Below are 24,990 nucleotides of genomic sequence, written 5' to 3'. Positions count from 1 at the left end.
CTAACAAAACATGATAATTCACACATTATTACATCGTCTGGCAATTGTCGTCATTACCATAAATCTATCCTCTAAATCATCGTTATGGTCATCGCCACGTCAGATCGCCATCTAACACAACATCGCGCCTTCCGCGACAACTTGTTTGTTAATAAATACCCCTTGGGGCGCCCCAGGCGGCGGCGTTACGTCACGAGAGCATAGGTAATCCGCCGTAGTGATAATACTTTCATTAAGTGTTGAATCTCTTGTTAGAACTTAATACGTCTCTCACCTGTGGACCATGGCTTGCGGGACATCAAATCTAGGCTAAATATGTCCGACGAAATACATGATAAAACGACACAAAATTAAGAGAGACATTACAGAAAGTGATTAAGTTCTGGTTTATCACTCCATTATATCCTAAACATGTTTTCGAAATGGACATTCTTGGTGATTTTAGCTCTTTTAGTTTTATCGGGAGTCGAGAGTCGCCGACGAAGCAGACGAGTAAGTAAATTAATTATCTTATATCCTTTTTTTGATATTCGCATAATTTTAACATTATCTTTTTAATAATTTCATAATTCGGGGTTTTTTTCTGGGCATATTTGTTTACCCCCGGAGAGAAAGAAGCTGTTGTTAAAATCACTAACTCTAGTCGTGTAGTGTATACTTTGGTATATTAAAGGATACGTTTATGGCTAAGACATTTGCAAGAAAAAACATTCAAGACATTCAAACATTCATATTACAAAGCAATGTAAAAAAAATACTGCAAACAGTTTATGTACAATATAAAAATAAAGCAAAAAAACTTTTTAAGCATCATATTTTCTAGCAATCCCGTCCTTAATCGTAATATATAAAATTAAAACCATTCAATTAGTAATTTAGTCTTATTCGCTCAAAGTTTTTATTTATATTTTTGAACTTTTACAGTCAAAATCTTACATCAACAATGCATCAGAAAAGTCTACTTGGCTCAGCTGACATTTAAAACCCGATTTGATTTAATGCAATTAAAGTGTTGCACCAAATGTTTACACAATAGAAAATATTCTGGCTCCAAGATCATGAAATAGTCTTAAGTTGAGACTTAGCCAATCACAAATGACGTAACAAAAGGTTACGTTATTTTTGATTGGCTAAGCAAACAGTTAGGTCTAAGACTGTTTCATGATCCTGGCTCCTGGTGCTTTGGTGATGTTTCATGTCCATTATGTAGTTTACCTAGAAATTGTTGTTATGTAATGTGCTAGCAAAAACACGTTTGCTCGTAGCTTTTAGTCTTATTAAATAGTTTTAAATTAGTTATAAAAGAGTGTGTTGTAAGTATTTTCGTCCAGACATATTGCTATGATGTTTTGGCAATAGTTGTTTCCTCTTTTCATCACGTACGCAACGAAATGAACCAATTGTTTACTATCAATGGTTAAATTTTAAACTCCCAATATCTTTTTCTGTGACTTTCTTTTACTGTAAATGTGAATATTTACTCTAAATCAGTCTTCAAACTGTTCGTGTGTGATGATTTACGCGCTGAGACCCTTTCGACCGATCTTTTAAATGGTAGTATATGTACTCGATAATATATGCTCATATATTGGTATATTCGTGAAGATTGAAGGAACGCAAAATACGAGGAAATATCCACACCGCGAATAATTCCACTGTTAGAGTTCTTGTATATATTTTTATATATCAGAATGATCATTCGAAATTAATGGCAGGCGTCTTAAGAGTTGACCATAATTTGGTTCTCACAGTGCATCGATTGTTTCTGTAGTTGTTAATATATCACCACAGTAAGGTCTAACGCCCAGGATACCATCTTCAACCTGACATCCCAACATACTTGGTTCATCATGTTAATGTACCTCAAATGAAACGCATTAATCTCCGTCAAGTTTATAACATTGTATATGCATCTAATTACTGCAGTGGCGAGGTTCGGGAGGGAAGATGTATGTTGATGAAATGATCAGTACTGTTTTGATGTCAAAGTAAGATTGATATATAACATACATGCATTATGAACAAAATAAACTTAAGATTTATGCATTGAGTGAAAGTTCATTAATTGATTCCTGGCGAACGATGTACGTAATTTCCGTCGCGATGTCTTATTAATCAGTCAGCATATCACTTTTTATAGTATGATATGGGTTTTAAATTTACATCTGATTAATATTAGGTCCGTACATTTGTAGAGATAATAATCTTTATTTGTTCGGTTTATAATGGAGTAATGTAACGGACAATTAAATAATTAATATCCCAATACTTTAATTTTATACTGCAATTTCTAAAGTTAATGCCTGTCAAAAGTGCATTAACTTCCGTCTGCTGTGATGGCATGTGTATAGCTTCCACGTGCATTTAATTAATGATAGTAGGAAATACATACAGGAACTAAACAGCAAGTAATCAAATGGCTATATTTTATACAGCGTATATCTTGAGATGCCAGCTTCGAAATCCAATATGCAATTTCAATTGCCATTTTACTTGTTTTTGTAATAATATTTGCAATACTTCACTTTGCGATTGCGATATCATAGTGAAATTGTTCAACCTATACATAAACAAGTGAAACCTCAGAACAATCACAAGTAAATCTGAAAATACCTTACCCCGACAATATGTTCCCAAGAACTTGCTTGTAATAAAACTTTTTGTGGATTATTGGAATAACACTTTAAAGAGGAATACAGAGGAAACTCCTAAATTCAGAATATGTGTGGTAGTTTGATTGTTCTATCATACCACAATCATAACAAGTACAGTGTATGTATATAACATTTCATTTTTGTAATGATTGAAGTTTTATTAAATGTTGATATTCAGAGTATGCTATCGATGCACATTTGGAATGGAAAGACATTAATCAAAACTTTTATTTTGCTCTGTTAAAAAGTCATGTAACTTTCGAGCTAGCTGGACAAATATCGCAATTTGAAAATATGATTATTCCGTCTTTTCATATTCAAGACTTGCTTTGTAGGTAGTTATCCATTCTGTGGGCGCAGTTTTCTCAAAATATGACGTTACATTCGAACACTCACAATCAATACCTACCCACAATGACAAATAACTCTGTAATGTGCAAATACAGAATAATTCAAACTAAAATTATTCCTACTGTAAATACTTTCTGTAAAGCTTGTTTATTATGTCCAGCCGTTGTCTCTGGGGGAGGTAAACCAAATCTACACAAGCGTTACATCGGTACATCGGCAAATAGTGACAGATACATGTGTGTCTCCTGTCTTGTTCATACAGCATACATGTAAAGTTGTCCCAGGTGTGTGACCCCGGTTGAACCCTTGTTTGGCCCCATGTAACCTTTACAAGGATATATTTACCTACGGTCACACCCTACGCTGAAGATTCACTCACTTACAAAATGTACGTTAAATCAAATATCTCCCCTGTGTAAGTGAGTGATATCCTAATCATATTAGTATGAGATGCGGAGTATTTTTAAGTCTGAGAGGGAAAAGACATCTTTGTTTACCTGGAAATCATTATTATACAATTATCGACCTATTTTCAGGTGGATACGGTGCGTTATCAACCCGAGTAAGTAATATATCTCGAGTCCGGATATTATCTAATGATCTAATTCATGTTATTTATTTCCTTAATCAATGTTTCTTATGAACACATCTTAGATACATTCTTATCTTCGATGGCACATCAAACAAAACCTTTATGATGCATCTATTTTACACGTTTAAAAAGCATCAGTTAACATATGATTATATAAATATGAATACAGATTTCTTATTGCATATCTTTCTTTCTATACTGTGATATAGCAATTGCACTAACAATATGTCGGTACGATGACATGGTAATTGTTATGTAAAAAAAAGCTTTAATATGTGTTAATTACACATTACCAGGTGTACCTGACATTCAAAGACACGCTCTGTGACATTAGCATACACATTTCGCAATTTTCATTATAAATATTACGGAATGGTATATTTAATAAAGTCATTGATGTATTCAAATTAACACGTATTTATTTCTTCATCAACACATTTCATACGCTGCTGTTTGAAATACCTAAATTTCTCAGTTTGCAATTGAATATACGCATGGTTATTTGCAATCAAATCTGGAAGAGCTGACGCACAACTTCTGTATTATGTGAAAAGCATTATGTAAATAGAATAATGCATATCTTGGTGGGAGGCAGTGAAATTATGTTTAAAGTAAACGAAAATATGTCACTTTCGCTGCCTATTTGAATAAACTGTTACCGGGCGTATCCCAAACTAATGTCCTTAATAGTTTCCCTTTATTCACGAAGTCATTTAGATATAAAGCAATTTTCGTCGGTTTCAAGCAAAGCCTTTCTAGTGCAAATTAACTAAAACCATGAAAACATATGTATCACAACGAACGGCGTTAACCACGAAACTAAAACCAAAATTGATTTGTAATTTTCTAGTAGTAACAAAAATTTTAACTTTGTTTTAGCATAACTTTTGTTAACTTCATTGGAGTATGAAAGATATTTTGTTTGCAAACTGTGTGAATCCGTTTATTCTCACAAAACTTGGCAAATTCCCCGATGAAGTTAAAACATAGTTACATCAATGCTTATAATTATTTTTTCAGACACCTCGATAATACGAAATACGCCAAAAGTACGATTCCATTGATTTTCAAATGGGTTATTTTTTTAAATCAATACGCACCGTCGACGTCTCTATTGTGTCGTCATGATAACGTCGGGTTTTTGCGCAATTCTGGGATTTTTTCAAAAAAGAATCTGCCAATCAGAAAGTCAGATTTAAAATAAAACTAGTATTTGAAAGTATAAACTGATGACATTCATTATTTTGATTTTGATAAGTTTCATTTGCTCATTTACATAGACAGTGAAAAAATAAAGAATCAAAAATAATCCTATAATCTCCTTTAACTAGCATATAAAACCAACTCCCATAAAATTAAAAATGCAACATTTGTTTTTCTTTAAACAAAGCATAAACTTCACAAACATGACAGATGCATGCTTGTATTCGTGATGCTCCGTCAGGGAATTCCGAGGAGGAAATAGTATGATGTGCTCTAGGTCATCCACACGTGGTGTCAGCGGAGGTCAGAAACCCTCACCTACCGGGGGTAAACAATCACTTATCACCTTTATGTTCTAAGAAAATATTGTAAATGTCATGTTGTACCTATCTATCATAACGGACAAATTTAAGTCCGCCCTCATGAGTCAGGTAACTAACTGCGAAATGACCGCTGGCCCTAAACATATCTATTGTTTCAGTGTTTATGAATATCGCTTGGACTACTTCTTGACATGCACATCCGCGAGGTTAATCTCGTGTGAACTTTGACCCTACATGTCTAATAGTTTAAGTAAAATAGAAAAAAAATATACATATCATGTAAGAATATCTGTACATGTCTAATGGTATAAATAATACCGACGAATATCATAGTATTGTCTAAGACTTTCTCATATAAGTATTTTACATTTTGGTATAAACACAATCACAAAAATATAAGATTTTGAAATTTTGAAAGAAATGTTCTATCCAAAATTGCCATTACACAAAGCACGTCTTGGAATCAAGTGTAATATATTACATTGAGTAAACCATGTGCTTTAATATAAACCAATGACCGTAAAATTCCAAGAATTCTTGAAATAATATTGGAAGATTTTTTTTTTAAACCTTACATCGGTAACAAATTATTGTTTGGACACAGATATAAGGTAAGTATATCAATAACGATATTTCTAGACAAAAATGAAACTTTTCATCCATTATAGATCTATCATATTGCTAAGTTGTAAATGTTGTCGACGCAGCAGTTCGATCATTAATCGAAACGATGTCTTTATTAAAACGGTTACGTCTATAGGTATAACATTTAATCGTAAACTAGATCTGGTTTTTACATATTGTAATAAAAAGAAAGTATTTCTCGTAAAAGGACAAAAAACGTCATGTTCTTGATTCATAGTATATACTATAGACGTTTAAGTATGCAATTGCACTTTATTGCAATTAATTAACACCTAGAACGTGACTAATTAAAAATGGCATAATTGCACGCGCGCTCATTAATTGTCATAACGAGAAAGCTGTAAACCCTAATTGTTTCGTTTGATATATAATTATGAGTAGTAACCTTAACAAATTACAAACTTGTTATACAAGGGAGGTTCATTTATGATGTAATGTTCATGTATGTGTGAACGATGTGCTACAAAGAATGATTAAGCACCAGTGTCTGCCTTTTGCTTGCCACGTGCACCGATTCCAAAATCCCATGTAAGTTTCTCATGCATAGCATGTCTTCAATCATCGTGCACAATATTAATAACGACTCGGCCTCTTTGTTCATGTGTGAATGATAAATATGCAGCATGTTCGGTTATACAATATTAATTTTGGCACGAAACTATAAAAAAAAAAGTTTTATAATTCTTAATACGATTCCTTACAGCAATATGGTAGTTGAAGTTGTATATTTGAGTGTTGGTTTTTTATTGACATTGTTTAACTACATTTACAATTGTTTTCGATTCAAATATCATTTTGTTTAAATCATGTATTCGAAACACGCCAGTTTTTCCCCCAAATTCTACATATTTCACCACTATTTACACATGCTTGGGTATTCAAGTTAAACATTATTAAACACTAACCTTATATTGTTTAACTGATAAAAATATATTTGTATTTACAAACATTTTTTTAAAACCCTTTCAAATGTAAAACATTGGTCGCGTTGCTTTATATCGAATCAAGACTTACAAAACAAAATAAGCCTTACATTCTATTTGTTTCCCATTTTTCATAATGATGACGGCAACACTGTATTGACAGATGTATAAAAACTACATATGATAGAAAACAAGGTAAAACGTCATTGAGGCGTTATTGCTAAGTCAACAACTATGGCCTGCCGATGGGAATGGTGATTATGATATCTTTATAGGTAATACATGTCCTTAGGGTTAAACCAGAGCTCATTGTTGTACCAGATATTATATAATACATAAGCATAGATATAGTGTTTGTTAGTGCTAGATGACAATTACATGATATCAAACGTCTTAGGTATACAATGTATTTGATATGTTGAAAACTGTGTTTACAATGCACCAACCAACTAAATTTTAATGCAGAACTACCATAATTATTTTTGGATGCACAAATTGGACTCAACAATCTAACGCGACAGACTCTCCATGAAGATATAAGAAAAACAAAACGAAATGAGTTATACATGTACAACGTGTCAAATGTACAAAACAGAATATGTAATTTATAAAAAAAACAAGTCTGTTATTGATTTAAAAGGGAAGACAAAACAAAACTTGAGTTATTCAGAATACCACAAGTAGAAAACTTAAAATGAAAAAAGATCATTATTCAAAATAGAAGAAAAGCAAACATATTCGTGTTGTTACAAAAATGTATATGATAATTTCGTTTTTTTGTGCAATCGTCTTTTAATTTATGAGAAACAAAAATGAAGCCTTGGAGTTGGAAAGTTGCGGTATATGCCACCTTATTAAAGAAACCTATGCCGGAAGAATATTATAAGATTTATAATACTTTTTAGATCAAAGGCATTGAAAATCGATTTTTTTTCCTTTTAGCATATCGCGCATATTTGAGTTAATGCACCGATAGATTAGCATTAATGTTTTCACGAGTTTCAAAATCTATGTCTATATATATTAACATTTTTTGAACTGATTAGAATAAGAAAGTATTGACCTTGTCACGTTAAGTTATTATATGAGTTTTATAAAATCAATAGGGCGTGAGACTTTCGGCAAATCTATGGAAAAAAAACATGCTCATGCAATTCAGATCAATATTAATTTTTTTCTAATTGTAAAGGTAATATTTCCTGATACATTTCATATTTTTCACCAGCTGTGCATATGCTAATTTGGAATTGCGTAATCCAAGTACGAAAGCATCATGTTTCTTTTAACAATGAATTTATTTTTCAAAGTTGGTAAAACTGAATTTGTAGTGTGTCTATTCATGAATGCTACATTTGCTTTTCTCGTGATTTGATCTTACTAATCTAATTTATAATGTAGGAAACCATTTTTCAATTACAAATACTAAATTTTGCGATATCTTTTTTCATAGCATATTCGTGTATATTGCGTTTCGTAGATTTAAAATGAAATGACAATTTGTTTCATTGCAACTGTGAAAAATATTAGTTTGCGGATATAAACGTTCGCGAACTGACCGTGATAACGAAATTTGCGAAAATTAAACTAAAAAAACAGTTAAGTTTCAGTATCTTAATCGGTGAGAAACCGTACTACATGTACAATGAAGCATTAGCTTGCAGTGACTATGATGACATTTAGGCCCGATTCTTCAAAGGATGATTATCTTAATCATATGATTAGTAAAATCTTCATAAATTTTCTCAATTGCTGCATTGTTGCTGAATATATCTTCACAAAATCGGCAAGCAGGTATAAAAAAGGTTCTTAAGATGTTTTTTTTATAAAAGTTTGTATAAATTCTTATAACCATACATTATTTCATCGTGATTTGATAACTGTCGCTAGACTGTAATTTGCCTAATCGTCGTTTGGACAACTGGGCCATGATATTTATTGCGTAACGTATCATTAAAACAATGTTTGACTCTTCTGTAATAAATTATAGTGTGTTGAGGTAATGTCAGGATATCACCTATACCGGGCAGCGCATGTCGTGCAGTTTGTCATCTGACATTTAACATCCAAAGCTGGATCAGTTTCTTTTTACCTTATTTATGTATGCCGGGCAGCCCTACATCCGACAGTCGACAATCAAAAGAACTTGGTCATACTTTTTTTTATTTTGGGTACATCTGATCATATGACATTCAACATTAAAAATAATTCACCTTCCAAACAAGTGGACTTTTAGCGGCTCGACATTACGTTTGAAATGATATGAAGCTTATGCATACGACATTCAACATCTAAGCTGTTTACTCGCAAGCGTGCGGACTGGCAAATATAAATGTGTGTTTCAACATAGCGTGCCTTGTTCAGTAGCAAGTCATTTTGGTTGCAACGTTGACCATCACGTACATGTTTGTGAAGGTGGCATGCCGTACATGTATGTTGAACCATACGGTTTGCAGATTTCCTCATTCTTACAAGTTAAATCCCAAGTTGAAAAACCTGCAAAATATGGTCGCGGTTTGTGGAATTTGCAAAACAACAACATGTCACTCGTAGGCCAGTGAAACACATTTAGTTTCCGGGTTTTTAAATTAAGATATCGAACGTGATAGTTTAAACGAATACTATTCTTATCTAAGCTTTGTTGTTTGTTAAATGGACACACACGTAATACAAATAATGATGATTGTTTTATTGTCGATATCAACAAACGATTTGATCATAAATAATACATGTATATAAATACAGATGTAATTCCCAATACAGTCCACGGTATACTTGTAAAATATCTCCAGTATATCCCTGCTCTACAATGTCTTCTATCCTTCGCTTCTGATTTAAGTAAAAGACAACGCCGCTGATGGTTACTGAGTGATTGAGTTATATAAAATGATTTACATTTCTGATTGAATTATTTGTATAATTAATCTGTTAGTAATTGACAGATGTTATGCCCCGACACGTTGGTAAGGTCGACTATACACGTGATAGCTGTTTATACATGATGTATTTACTAGTGTCAGACAACATACGTTTATGGCTATATATCATTCTACATACTGAAATATGTACATGTATATACAATACAACATGTCTTAGCGGCAACCTCTGTAGAACGACCACCTACTTGATAAGGCCACTTACATTGGACCATCATCGATACTCAAGGGGTTACGATCAGTTACGATATCTACACCCCTACTATCGCATTGAAAAGCTTAAGACAGTTAAGGAGAAAACCAATCACAGGCTTGTAGAGACTTCTTTTTTTCTTGCAAAGAGAGCCCGACTCCAAAGCAACACAACTAACCACAGTATTGCATTATTTGATTTGTTGATGTACATAAAAGGATCAAATTACCTGTGTTTTTCGGAACCTTTAGTTTTACTATAGTCCAGGGGCGGATATAGCGTCAGTGAAAATATCCCCCAGAAGAATTGAGGATGTCATTGGTCCTGAATAGTTCACTGCAAAATAACAAGACCTACACTGTATGTGTAATTATGGTTTGGATACTGCTATAAAGAAAGTGAAAAGACTTTCATCCGAGTTTGTTCTGGTATTTTCGATCTGTTATTCAATGTATTAATATGTCTGAATGTAGTAACATTGATAAATGTACTAAAATATTTATGTTAAGATAATTGATTTGTATGTTCTAAAGTGAGTTATATAGAGCAATGAATAAATTGTAGATTTCCAAATGTCATTGTGGAAACATGGCATAAAGCCATAGTACAGGTTACTTTAATTTTAGTTTTACTCATCTATTCTTGGAAGCAATGGAAGTATTTATGTATAAACTGTGTTTAACACACGATATTAATAATTCTTCGAGTTTTATGGTAGGCTCCGAAATGTCTAAAAATTCCAAGCTTTGCCGATTGTAGCCGACATGCAATGAAAAGTTGTATTATTGCTGTCCGCAGATATACAAGCAAAGTAATCCAGTATATCAGTAATTACATTTTAATATGAACAATGGTGTGATTTCAGATTTTATGGATGATGCATAAAAGGGTGTTTCTATTGAATCGTTATAACGGTACACTTAGTTATGATTCTATACGTAATATACCTATACTTTATATATTGTAATATTGTTTTGATGTTGTAGCACGATTGCGCAAGATGATAGAGGAAAAGTAATTGTGCATAATAACTTCTTACTATGTTTCGACATGGTCTTTTTTTATTGGATTTGAAATTTTCACTTTGGAATACATGACCATTACAAAGGAATAATGAAATTATTGTTTTTTATGCTATTGGTTGTAACTTCATTTTGGATAAGGAAAAAAACATAAAAACATATGACATGGGGGTTGGTTGGTTCCAAAGCGTCTAGGTTTAAACTTTTTATTTATCTATAAGATGTATGGGTTCTTGTTAATTATCTTCATCAAATGAGTAGAAACTACAGCAATAAAACTTGATTTATGATAATATGACATCCTCCGCAAAGCCAATGTGTTTTTTGTAACCTTCCTTCGTACGCTCCTCGCACTGGTATACTTTTTGGACTAAGACGCCCTATGGTGTCGAGCAGGAGAATTTTACTCAGAATAGAGCAGGTATTTCAAAATTTTAATGGATATATGGTCAAGGTACTCTCTTACTGGTTTCGATATCCTTATGATTTATAAAGAAAAAAATCAGATGATAATGCTAAATAGAGAGGAATCAAATGGGATTACAATAAAATGAAACGTAATAAAATAATAAAGTTTAGTTAAGGATAGTGTGTTCTAAATTATCGCAACACTGTGAAATCTTTACGTATCTCAATGAATGATAATTACCTTTTATTTCCATTAGTTGTGTAGTAAAACATAAATAAACACGTCCAATTCCCTTGGGTAGTACTAGATAGCACTCCATGTCTTATATTTCTTATGTTTATTCTACCTGCTAATATTAGTACAATGTCAGGTGTTCCATGATGTTACATACACAATACATAATCCAGATCGTTTTACGTAGAAAATGATTTAAAATAATTTTCAGGATACTATCAGTATTTTGTAAATAATATTTGTTGAAATTGAAATACATGTAGTTTCAAACACGAGAACTCGAACACAATTCAAATGTGTAGCAAATAATTGTATAAAACTTTTATATGAATGCACGATTGTCAGAAAGAGTCTTTTGATCATGGCATGAATTTATGTATTTTGCAAAGAGGTTTGAAAATAACAAAAACCTAGAACATCGAATGCTCAAACATAAAGTGATTCACAGTATCCCAATACTTTTGTATCCTCTTCAGTAATCACCATACTTCTCCGAAACGATTCTTGTGTTCTGAATATTTACATTTACTTGGTTACACGAACCCAAATTTGACCTATATATAAGAGTACATTGGCATTATACTGGCTGACCATGAGTCTATGTGACAGTAGGCTTTTTGTGGTAACTTTACATACGTTTACATATTGCTGTCATATTTGTCTGTCATTTGTCCGCATCCGTGTCACCAAGGCCTGGTTACACAGTACAAACAGTACAAGTATAACATATACAGTATCACTTTAACGAATAATCTCTCTATTGTTTTATTTGCATACGCTGTACCTTATGAAAAATAGGTGAATATCATTGGATACATAAGATATGAAAAGATATATTCAAAAATATTGAAAAACAAAAAATCACATGTATAGGTATTGACAAAACTTTATAATAATTAAAATAAATTTGATCAAGAAGCAAAGCATGTGCTCACTAAATAGTGTTATAAATTAGAAATTATGATATCTATTATGTACGATTCAACATATCGACTTAGGTATTTTAACACAAACTTGCTATTGGAAGTACGTTAGATTAAAGAGGGGACTTATCAATTGTATTTACACAACAAGTAGGGTCGGTGTGTAAGCTTTATATCATGTGATTTACATTTAGTTCGACGTAACAGCTTAGGTGTTCTATGTACCTCACTAAAACATATTTAATTAAGGAATAGCTTCGATGACTATCGTATGAATCATTGATATAAGATTCCCCACTGATTAAAGATATACCACATTATTCATTAGAGACCACAATTAACTGTAAATAATGTTTTTTTTATGAATAACCAAGTCATTGTTGACTTATTGTCTTCTGTTTTTTGTCTTTCCAGAGAGGCAGAACAAAGACACAAACCTCAACCACAGCTAAAACAGATTCCACCATAGCTAGACGTCAGGGGTTAATTGACATGAGGGAATCCCTAGCGGACAGTTTAAGTACAGACAGAGTTAAGGTTTTTATCCTTGACAACGGAAGTCCAACACTCGTGAAAGGCAGGGCAGCCATACGGCGCATGTCAGTGAGATATGAGGAAATGACATCAGCTCAAGTATTGAGGCTAATGAAACTATTAGAGACTAGAATACGAGCTATTGACGCAGCTCTTAGACCAGACACTGTTACTCAGTCTTCAACAAGGTCTACAAACTCACAACGTCGTGAACTTCAAATGCCAGGCGATTCAGTCAGGCGTATCAATGAGGCAGCTGAACGCTTACTAGTGAATGGCCGTCTCCGTGCGCCATTGAGGAACACAGGCAGGATGGCAATGCCTTTAACATCAGAGACTATTGACGGAGGTCGATTCAGTGTGCCGCATACGCGAGCAAGTGAAAGTATGTCAAGTGTAATTAGTTCCAGTTCTCGATCTTTTCCTTCTTCTCGTTTTTCGCCTTCGTTCGAGGAAAGGTTACGGCACAGGTCTTCCCGTCTTACCAATGCAGGCAGACGACCAGTTTCTATCCGTGGTCAAACTTCCGATGGCAGACGTGTGCCAGCAGCACTGCGATCTATTGGAATAGTGGATTCCTTTACAGATTTTAGAGGATCACAGGCAACGGACGGTAAAACAGCGCCTACTTGGACCGATAATGATTTACGGAACCGAGCGCCAAATACGCCATTCCGGGATTTTCTCACATCTTCACGAAAACCTTCCACAGAGTATGACATTGATAACCCTGGCGCAGGTTCCAAGCCAGACCCTACTCCTACCGGGAAGGTAAATGATATTGTTGAAGTGATCAGTAAGCCAAAATCAACTAGCCAACCAAAAGTAACACAGGAAAATGCGAAGACAAAGCTGCCAGTTAAAACCACAGAGACAGAAGTCAAGTTGGAGTTACAAAAAGTGAAAAACAACGCATCCCCGTCCTTGCAACCACAAGTCTATCATACAGAAAAACCTCAAAAACTTACGGATTTAGTAATGGTAACAGCAGATACCAAAAAGGAAACGGTTCCTACAGAAGGCCCTGTACAAGAGATGCCACAGGAAGAACCAAACCTTCCCATTTCCTATGTACAGGAAATTGAACCCAAATCCACTAACGACGTACTATTAACAACATTGGTAGAACCAACAGCATCCTTAGCTGTAGTAAAGGTAGATCAATCCCCGTCATCAACAGCATCCTTAGCTGTAGTAAAGGTAGATCAATCCCCGTCATCAACAGCATCCTTAGCTGTAGTAAAGGTAGATCAATCCCCGTCATCAACAGCGCAAACGAAAAAGGAGACTTCTCCAGAAACAGTTCATAACATAGTTCCTTCCAAAATGTCTCTTGAAGTACATACCTCTGAACATGCTGTCAATTCTAAAATTTCACCAACCAAAGAAACCTCGGAGGTACCAACAACATCAGCAAGTGAAAAGATTTCTACCCAAACATCTGAAGCTAAAACAGTTCTAGAAACAGGCACTTCAGATACATTGCCTTCATCATCTGCAGAACCAACGCATATTTCACCTACAAAAGAAGTTTCAGGGACACAGATAACAATAACCGAACAACAAACTGTTGCACAAATTCCAAGTCCTAAACCAAAGGCACCGCTCACAACAGCTGAAACACATCAACCTACTTCTAGTGATATCAAGGAAAACAATTCAACAAACGCAACGGCTGCCACAGAGGAACCTTCCTTATTGTCGAAATTTCAAGAAATGCTTTCGCAACACCGAGAGAAGGAATCTATTAGAACCGGGACAGCTACAACTCAAGAAGAACAGATGAAGGCTATCAAAAGGTTACTATCAGCAATCGTTGGCTCACCAACGGCCGCACCAGAAATCATCACAACTACCACACAAGCACCTTTAAACCAAATTCTTGAACTCCTGCAAGCGCACGAGAAAAAAGTACCTGCTCCCACGGTACCGGTTCCTCCTACGTCAGCTGCTTCCCTGTTGACGAATGTGATGTCTATGCTTAAAGCTCATGAAGCTCGGACAACAGCTGAAACTCAGCCTGTACAAGTTAACCAAATACCATTCAGTTCACAACCGGCAATTGTACCTATGCATAACATGATGCAACATCACAGAGTAGTCGATCCTTTCGAACAACAGAGATTGGCTATGATGAGTCACATTGGAAGTCCAATGGCGGGAATGTTTGGGGGAATGATGGGATATATGGATCCAGAAATGATGCAGGAAATGATGTATGGAGATACAACAGACGCTCCTGATCCTGTGAAACCTTCGGAGGAAAGTCATAAAAAGAATGAAGAAAAGGAAGGAGTGACAACTGCCAAGCCTACAACTCCAGCACCAACTACCACCACTGTCATAATGACACGCCCACCACCTCACCAAATACCGATGGAAGGAAGACCGCGATTCAACACTGTGCGTAACCAGCATAAACATGAAACAAGACCTACAGCTCCAGGTTCATGGCAGGAAATGGATGTTTCATACTTAAACAGCAAAAAGTTCCAGCCATCCTACCAAGAGGAATTGCATGGGAGTGGCGTTGCTAGAATGGGACCGGAGGCACATAAACGATCCCACAATGAAGGAGTATTACCGTCGGCTAGTGATCAAAAGATGTTGATAAAAATAAAATCATCAATCAACAGGGCACTGAAATCGGCCGGAGTCGACAAATATGTAGAACTTGTCATAGCGAATGAAAACGAAATTCAACCTCCGACTGTCAAACCAACACCCAGCGAACTCCTGGTGGATAGAGTAAGAGCTTCAATACAAAAGTCATTAACTGCTGCGGGAATTTCAGAGAATGTGAGAGTAGTAATGAAATCAAGAAATGAAGAATGGAGATCAATACCATTTGTGACAAAAGCCCCTTCTTTAACTACAAAACAAGTTCTGCGACCTACAGATCCTTCACTGATAACACAGGAAGGCAGCCATGTAATTGATTATCAGGCTAAACCCACAACAAAAATGGCGAATCATGCTATGCACGGAGGTATGAGTTTTCTGTCATATTCTGAGAGACCATCAAAGATTCCAGCAGATTCTCCCAACCATGTCTTTGTTCAGAATAACGCAAATCCACGTAGGCTCCAGGAGAAACGCAAACCACATCCATTAGACTCGCTTATGATAGGCAAGATAACTACACCGTCAACAAACTACAATACACCGACAGAAAAGAACTTACCGAAAAACGTAGAACTTATTGGAGGATTTTCACGAGATACGAACATGCAGGATCAGGGAAATAGTTTAAACAACGGTATGAATAAACTTCAGAATGACTTTAATAATCAAAATGTTGCTGAAGACGGATGGAAGGTGATTCCAATGGACATTCAATCCACAGGCACACGTTTTGGCAAGTATAAAAATAACGCTGTTTCAATGTCTCCATCAGCAACAAAACCGTCATCATCACGACAGCCTATGGATACAACTCATATTACTCCCAAAACACAAACTGCACGACACTTCGTAAATAAGGCAGAGAAATCCACTATGGCTGTCGATTCTACTAACCAGCCACCAAAATCTGAAAAAGAAGCCATTGTTAATAAACTCGTACAAGCATTGACTGGATCTAAACATCATGAGATTTTAAATACACTAAGCAAATATTTGAATGGTAAGCAAAACGAGCAAAACATTAATGGAAATAAAAATCAACTTTCACAGTCAGCTCCGACAAGAAGGCATAGACCAGCAACAAACATTAAAATAGCGACAGAACAACAGAAGGCCCAAAACACAAAGACACTTAATTTATCCCGAGCTCATTTATTGTCGCAGGCGCCGAATGTAATGTATCCCTCACCAAACCATATCATTTCCTCACCATTAGAACCAATGAAATCCAACGACAAAGTATTTCTCAGCATGAACGCCAGACCAGGTATTTATCACGGAACGACAGCAAAAGACACAGTTGTTAGTCCAAACACTCTGATAAATAGCGACAGTTTCAAGGTGGATAATGTTAAAGACCAAGCTGTGGTAATGTCATCTGAAATGCGAAAAACAACTCATGTTGGGAAACATCAAAATGTCGTCAAAACCATTAACATTCCGGCTGTTGTGCCATCAAGTGGGCCAAGAATGATCCAAACAAATAGATTTTCCGGAGCAAACCTATTCCGTCAAACCAAACCAGAGAGATCGCAACATAATGGGCGTAACCCTGATCATCTGTCCAACACACAGAAGGAGATGACTCACATGCAAGGAAAGCCATCAGAGACTCAACCGAAGGTGAGTAATGTTGAATATTCCACCATTAATCAAGAGGCGAATGGGGTCCGTACTAACATCATTGCATCCTCCTCTCCTGATTCCTATATACCACCTATAGACGCATCTACGCGCTCCGCGACGCGATTTTCTGCAGATAGCCTATTATCATTACCAGTAACTGGTGAATCGTCGACAGCAGATCATCAATCAGGCAGTTCCTCTCCAAACTATCCACAGGAGAAGAAAGTATCAAGCGAGCCAGCATTTCCAGATGAATTCAGAACAGTTCTACCATTGGAATTCCCAGCTACTGTCACATATCCAACCACCGAACTTTTTAATACGACAATGCATGAAAATGTAACAAATGTTTTACAAAAATCAATGATAGAAAGGCAAAACTCAGATATATCAACAACCGATATCAATGACACAACACATTCCTTACTCCAATCCACATCGAACAAAATGTCTGAAAACGTGTATCCTGATCCAACTGCCGAGTACTACACCAGCTATAATGATGTTATAGATGTACCAAGGAAATTATTAGAACGGACAAAGAAATCAGTCAGACCAAGGTTCTCTAGTAGCTTTTGGAAACCCCGTAGTACACGGGTAAGGAAACGGAATATGGCTACGGGGATACCAATATTAATGAATTTGTTTGCACCGACGGTTTCTGAAAAGAAATCAGTGAAACCACAGAAAAGAAAACAACTATCTAGTTCTGCTGGACTTTCCAGTCGTATAGATATCAATCAAAACAAACGGTTTAGCCACATGTCAAAACCAATTTTTGACGTAAGCCAACATGTACCAAAAGCTTTGAGTCGCAGTGATACCGTCACAACTGTATCTAGAAAAAGAACAAACTTGCAGAAGAGAAATCATGTTATCCCTCAAAGAACACTGAAGATACCAACATCAAGACTATCTCAAATTAAACAAGAAGCAAATAAACAGAAAACAACAACTAAACGTAAGCAAATTAGCCGGAAAAAACCAATAATGGCGGTAGACAAGCGACGGATTACCTCCCTTGGATCTCGAAGATACCGGATTCCACAGAGTCAACGTGAAAGAAAGCAGCGTATAGAGAAGCTTGCCCCTGTACCCAACCCAATAACACGTACTACACCACTTCCACCAGTGATGGCATTCCGACGGAATTCGGTTCTTAGAAAATATACAAACTTCCAGTCACGGGCACCAGATCAAAGAATAGTTGGTTTACCTGTCAATTTACCCGGGCTCGTGACGGTTAGACAACAAAGTGATGTAAGGAACTCGTCAGGCAAACCAAGTCAACAGAAAAAAACAATTGCCAAAGTTGAAAGTACATCGGATCAACATGGAAAGAAAGGGCAATTGCATCCAGGCGTACTTGACGACATACCACCTAAGTTGTATGATGACGCCAGATTATCGATAAACCATTTTAGAAAGCGCATTGAGAACAATCAGCACAATTTCAAACAAGGTATGCCCGACCTTTTTTCGCCCGTAATGCAGCGCGAGAAAACTAATTGGAAAAAGCAGAACAAAAACGAAAATAAAAAGAATGCTGCAACATCATTTGGTAATGCACAGCAATCTAAACAGAAGAAGGTGACATATGATGATATAAGGACAACAACCCCGAAAAGGAAGGAATCCTCAACAAAGGCAACTATAGACTTTGATCAGCTTACAATGAGCATTCTTCACAATATTCGTCAGGATATAAAAACTGTTGAAACAGCAACAAATAAATCAATTTACAACGGAGATGTTAACAGCATTGCAAACATTGAAAGGCAAAATGCTGAAAGCATTCACTCAACAAAAACGACAGAAAAGTTTATTACAACTCAAACAACCACAACAACAACGGAAGCGGTTACAACTCCAACAACAACAACGACGGAAGAGGTTACTACTCCAACAACAACGACGGAGGAACTGACAACTCCAACAACAGAAGAGGTTACAACTCCAACAACAACAACGACAGAAGAGGTTACAACTCCAACAACAACAACGAAGGAAGAGGTTACAACTCCAACTACAACGACGGAAGAGGTAACAACTCCAACAACCACAACTGAGGAGATAAGAACTCCAACAGCAACAACTGAAGAGGTTACAACTTCAACAACAACGACGGAAGAGGTAACAACTCCAACTACTACTGAGGAGGTAACAACCCCGACAACAACGACGGAAGAGGCTATGCCAACAACAACAACGGAAGAGGTAACAACTCCAACAACAACGACGGAAGAGGTAAGGACTCCAACAACAACAACTGAAGAGGTTACAACTCCAACAACAACAACTGAAGAAGTTACAATTCCAACAACAACGACGGAAGAAGTTACAACTCCAACAACAACGACGGAAGAGGTAACAACTCCAACAACAACAACTGAAGAGGTTACAACTCCAACAACAACAACTGAAGAGGTTACAACACCAACAACAACGACGGAAGAAGTTACAACTCCAACAACAATGACGGAAGAGGTAACAACTCCAACAACAACAACTGAAGAGATTACAACTCCAACAACAACGACGGAAGAGGTAACAACTCCAACAACAACAACGGAGGAGGTTACAACTCCAACAACAACGACGAAAGAGTTAACAACTCCAACAAAAACAACTGAAGAGGTTACAACTCCAACAACAACGACGGAAGAGGTAACAACTCCAACAGCAACAACGGAGGAGGTTACAACTCCAACAACAACAACGACGGAAGAGATAACAACTCCAACAACAACAACGGCAACAACAACTGAAGAGGTTACAAATCAAATAACAACAACTGAAGAGATTACAACTCCAACAACAACAACAACTGAAGAGGTTACAACTCCAACAACAACAACGACGGACGAGGTTACAACTCCACCAACAACAACGACGGAAGAGGTTACAATTCCAACAAAAATTACACAAGATATTACTTTTCCAACAACAACTATGGAAGATATTACAACTCCTCTAACAACAACTAATAATGTTGTTAGTCCGAGTATATCAACTGAAGCGGTTCAGATATTCAAAACAACTACAGATGATATAACAATACCAACAACGGCTGAATTGATTTCAATAAAAGCTGTCTCCAAGACAGCTGATCTTGTCACTACTTCACAGACGGTCGTCCCTGTTGTTAACGCCAATAGTGAGTTAGATGTATTCAAGTTCAATACAGCTCCATATGCAATTTCAGAGGATGCTTTTAAGTATTATCAAGGCAAACCACCAAAACAACGCGATGAATCTTTATTGAAATCTGCATTGTATCAACCAGTAGCCAGCATCATCCAAAATATTGGTGAAACGAAGATCAAATCTGACGATGAAATTTTGAAAACTTACCACTCGTCGTTAAAACCACGTCACCTGAAAACGTCCGCTGTATCAGGTAAAGTACCATCAGAAAGTAGCAATCACCAAACATTCAATCAACAAGAACAAATTCCTCACGAAAACGCCCAGTCACAGTTTAACAATGCCAGGCACCACGAAGAACAAGGAAAAGCAATGGAAATAAAGATCAAACAGCGGAGTCATAAACAACAGGATAAAACATCGCGCCAAGAGCAACAACAACATCGTCAACAATCACATCATCACTTACGACAATTTAACTATCCACAACAACAGACACAGAATCAACAACAAGAGGACAATTTCCAGCAGCAGCAACAATATCCAACCCAAAACGAACAACAAAATCAACACCAAACATCACGTTCGCAACCACTGCAGCAACATCAACATCAAAATGATAATGCATGGCAAAGACGGTCACAGTCCCATTTGAATCATCCCATACCACAGTCAGAATGGCAGTCAGGATCTAAATCAAAAGCGGAAGAGCAGAAACCTCTTCTCCAGGAATTCAGGTTCCAAGCTGGTACTCACATCGGAACAAGACGGACGCGAATAAACAAAACCCAACAACAACAACAACAACAACAACGGAAAGGATCGGATATCAAGCAACACAACAATATTCATTCGTCGATTATTGCTACAAATAACAACAATGGACAACGAGAGAAAATGCAAAATGCTTTACCCAACCCACAAGACATTCAAAGAGCAAATAACAAACCAGCACGTTTTTCATCATGGATTAACCAAAATAATAAAATAAACCCAGTGAAGAAACACCACATCGCAAAAACGATGATTTCCACTACAACAAATCCACCGGTTACAAAAATCAAGAGTTTCCTTCAAAGTTTATTTGCAACAATGAAACTTCATACAACACGACCAACAGAGAGTCCGTCTGCTAGGGGAGCAAATAGCCACCAAGGACATGTCAAAGTTTTACCAAAAGAACAGTCCCAGCCTGGTGTGATATTGAATCCAAGTTCCGTGATGCCAACACAGCAATCAGGAAATACCTTTTCGTTCAGTTCTCAGACTCCTACGTCGCCAACAGAGCCTTCACACCAGAGTCCTATGTTCAATTCTCAGACTCCCACACGACCAACACCAACGTCAAGACATAGCTTTTCGTTCAGTTCCCAGACGACCCCTTCAACTCCAACAAAAGCGTCTGAACATAGCTGGTTTCCCTCCCAGACTACCCAATCGCCAACACAAGGTTCTCATCATAGCGAACATCCTATTACTCCTAATAATGATCCGAGACGGCGGGGATCTGTAATGTCACAGGATGAAAGCATGAATCGCAACACACCGGATAGGTATTCTACACCAACAGAAATAGGGGAAACAGATAGCTGGTCATTCAATCACAAGTCTGCGTCGTTAGAAACAAATATCCCACATACTACAACTCATACACCGGTTTCGGACTCTCATTATCCAAACACAAATCAGGCAACCGGTCGATTTAATGTAGCGGATAAAGTCGGAGCACCCACTGCAACACAGGAACCTATTACTACCCCTATCCCTACCACGCCGGGCACGACAGTCGATGTTAAATCTCTATTGATGCAGCTAGTTCAACACGAGGTACGAGAAACGCTGAATGCAATAATACCATCACAAGCTCCATTCACTGCTACAACAGCATTCCCATCGACATCAACACCCATTACTACAGTCCCGGAAACTACAACAGCACCAACCACTCCAGAAACGATCATTACATCTCCACAAATAGCAGCTCCGGCAGGAACAGGACCCGTCACTGGTCCGTGTGGAGGACGTGAAAAAGTGTTTCAATGTGAAGGTAAAGGTATGTTTTATACCATGCCTTCTATTGGACAATGGTGTTCCGGCATGTGCTCAAGAGGATCCTGTATAGATTCTGTTTGTTCGTGTAATGTAACGTGTGGGATGACGGCAACTCAGTCAAAGGAAGAGGCTCTTGGATCGGCTATATCATCAGCATTGACCGGCCATTCGTCTGGTATGGTAAGCATGGAACAAGCACTCCAATCTCTTCTTGCGACAATTGAGATGGCAACACCTGGACCTGCGACTGCATCAAGTACATTGGCACCAACAAGTTCATATATTTCATATGAACAGTTTACGTCTTTGCTTCCAAATTTTCCAACAACAAACAAGCCAAAGACCACTACACCCTCTAGCATAACAGGTTTACTTGCCTCACTTGAAAAATTGATCGATGCCAAAATTAGGAGTATAAAACCATCGACCACGAAAGCTCCTCTTTTAGACGCCGAAGGTGAAAGAATAGAAGCAGAAGACTTGCCTACAACTACCACAATGTCACCACCGCACATGCAACGATATCGGCCAACCCCACCGCGACAATGGATAGATCCACAGCCATCATTCCATGAACAACATAATCCTCCACGACCGCAGAACATTCCACGTCCAACATTTCATGAACCGCATAGCGCCCCACGGCCAACTTTCCATGAACCGCAAAACAATCCGCGGCCAACATTCCACGAACCGCAAAACGATCCACGATCAAAATTTAATGACGTTAAAGACCCATGGCACAGACGAGATCAACCGTCATTCAAAAAGAGTGAACAACGTCCAACAATGGAACCAGAGCGTAAACCGCATCCGATGGATGCTTGGGGCCGCAGTTCTAGTCATAATGAACAACAAAAAGGATGGATGGATCCATGGTGGCAAAACCGACCACCGAGGACGGAGCCACCACCGCCAGAGCATAAATGGAGAGGTGATGTCCGTGCTGGCGGCGGTGGGCGGTTTGGAGGTGGTCATGGAGGAGGAATAAGAGACCCGTGGGGTGCCAGGGAAGAACACATGGGATTCCAAAGACGAGTTGGACCAACCAGTCGGCCATGGGAGGCAACAACCCTTCCGCCGCGTACATGGCGCGACAGTTGGCATAGAGACCAAAGACCACCTCGGCGTGGCTGGGGACCTCCAGACAGAGGTAACTGGGTCCCTGAAAGGACGACGATCGGACCACAATGGGGAGAACCAGCCTTCCGTCGTCGACGAGGACGGCGTTTCCGTAGAAGGAGTGTCAGCGGGGATGGTGAAGGTGCAGAAGGGGCAGAAGGACCAGATTGATCGGTATGTGTGGTCAGGACCATTTCCACTATAATCAATCTCATATGCATAATAACTACCCTACGAAGCATAGGTCGATGTTTGAGTGCGAAACTATTCATGTTATAAGTAATACTCACTGAAACCTTTCGTAGGTAACTCTTCCATGGGAGAAGTAAGTACACAAGACGAATTGATGTCAGTGTTACTGTGTTTTATTTATGATTATATCAAGATGGGTGTGATTGATGACTTTTCAGTAACCCGGTGATATTAAAACAGTTCTGAACCGAACGTTAACACTGCAGTGAATGTTAGAAAGGGATTCGTCAGTTCACTCATCAGATGGATTTTTATGTGCATTAGACAGCAGAACATGTGATTTGTGCATTGAAACTTTTCAGTTGGACACGGCGCGGTGATAAATATGCAGCTAAACTGAAAGAACAACTACAAATGTATTTATTTTTATTGTATCTGCGAGTAATACAGGCGAAGTCGTGATGATTTAATACTATTGCATAATTCTATTAAATGAAAATATCGCGAAATATCAAGATGCTTAATTGCTACTTTTATAAGCCATTTCCCCCTAAATGTACATGTACTTGCCATAGATTGTATATTTATTTATTGAAATACATTTGGTTGATATAATGGCATGTATGGCAGAACATAGTACATGGCTAAGCGGCGCTTGTATTATTTCTCGATTTCGTTTAAACATATTGATATTGTGATCTTTTATATACATATTCTAATAACTCAAAGTATTCCTTACTGAGCGTCGGTTTTCTTTTTTGAGTTGAAATGAGAGTAAGGAAAATCAATGAAATAAGATTATACATATGACCCTTGGTGTTTGTGTATCATAGCTTATCCCATAAATGGCCCGTCCAGCCATGTCAAGCGGCCGTGCCATAAATGTTGTAATAACACTATTGTGACGTCACATATAGATTTGACGTCATGATTATGATAAATAAAATCATTACTATGTTATATTAAATTTATCAAACTCGTTAAAGATGCTCCATCGCCGACAGAGCATAAATGATATTCATCATTTGAACAATAATAGGTGTTTAATCGTGTATATATATATATATGTCTAATTAACACAAAAAAATAATATAAAATAGCTTATTTTGCTTTTGGTGCATGCGCAATCAGTACTTCATTCAGTATAGGGCATATTGCAACGGATATTTTTCGGGATGCAAAGGCTCGTGGCATTTCAAATTACTGAACTCGTTTGATAAATTTTATATCACATAGTCATGAGTGGAAGATCATCTATATTACAATGGCTAATAAGTAGTCAGATTG

At 37.1% G+C, this 24,990-nt stretch overlaps 1 protein-coding gene across 1 annotated transcript; it reads left to right on the top strand.

Moving 5' to 3' along the window:
• The first annotated feature begins 282 nt into the window (after nucleotides 1-282).
• Nucleotides 283-24,731, top strand: LOC138306672 (mucin-2-like). The gene is made up of 2 exons (XM_069247116.1): nucleotides 283-492; nucleotides 12,820-24,731. Exons 1-2 carry the CDS (start codon nucleotides 412-414, stop codon nucleotides 23,680-23,682), a joined length of 10,944 nt encoding a protein of 3,647 aa, XP_069103217.1. The 5' UTR covers nucleotides 283-411; the 3' UTR covers nucleotides 23,683-24,731.
• Nucleotides 24,732-24,990: the final 259 nt, after the last annotated feature.

This window comes from Argopecten irradians, chromosome 13 (assembly GCF_041381155.1).
Source record: "Argopecten irradians isolate NY chromosome 13, Ai_NY, whole genome shotgun sequence".
NCBI lineage: Eukaryota > Metazoa > Mollusca > Bivalvia > Pectinida > Pectinidae > Argopecten > Argopecten irradians.
This window is presented reverse-complemented; position numbering and strand designations above follow the sequence as displayed.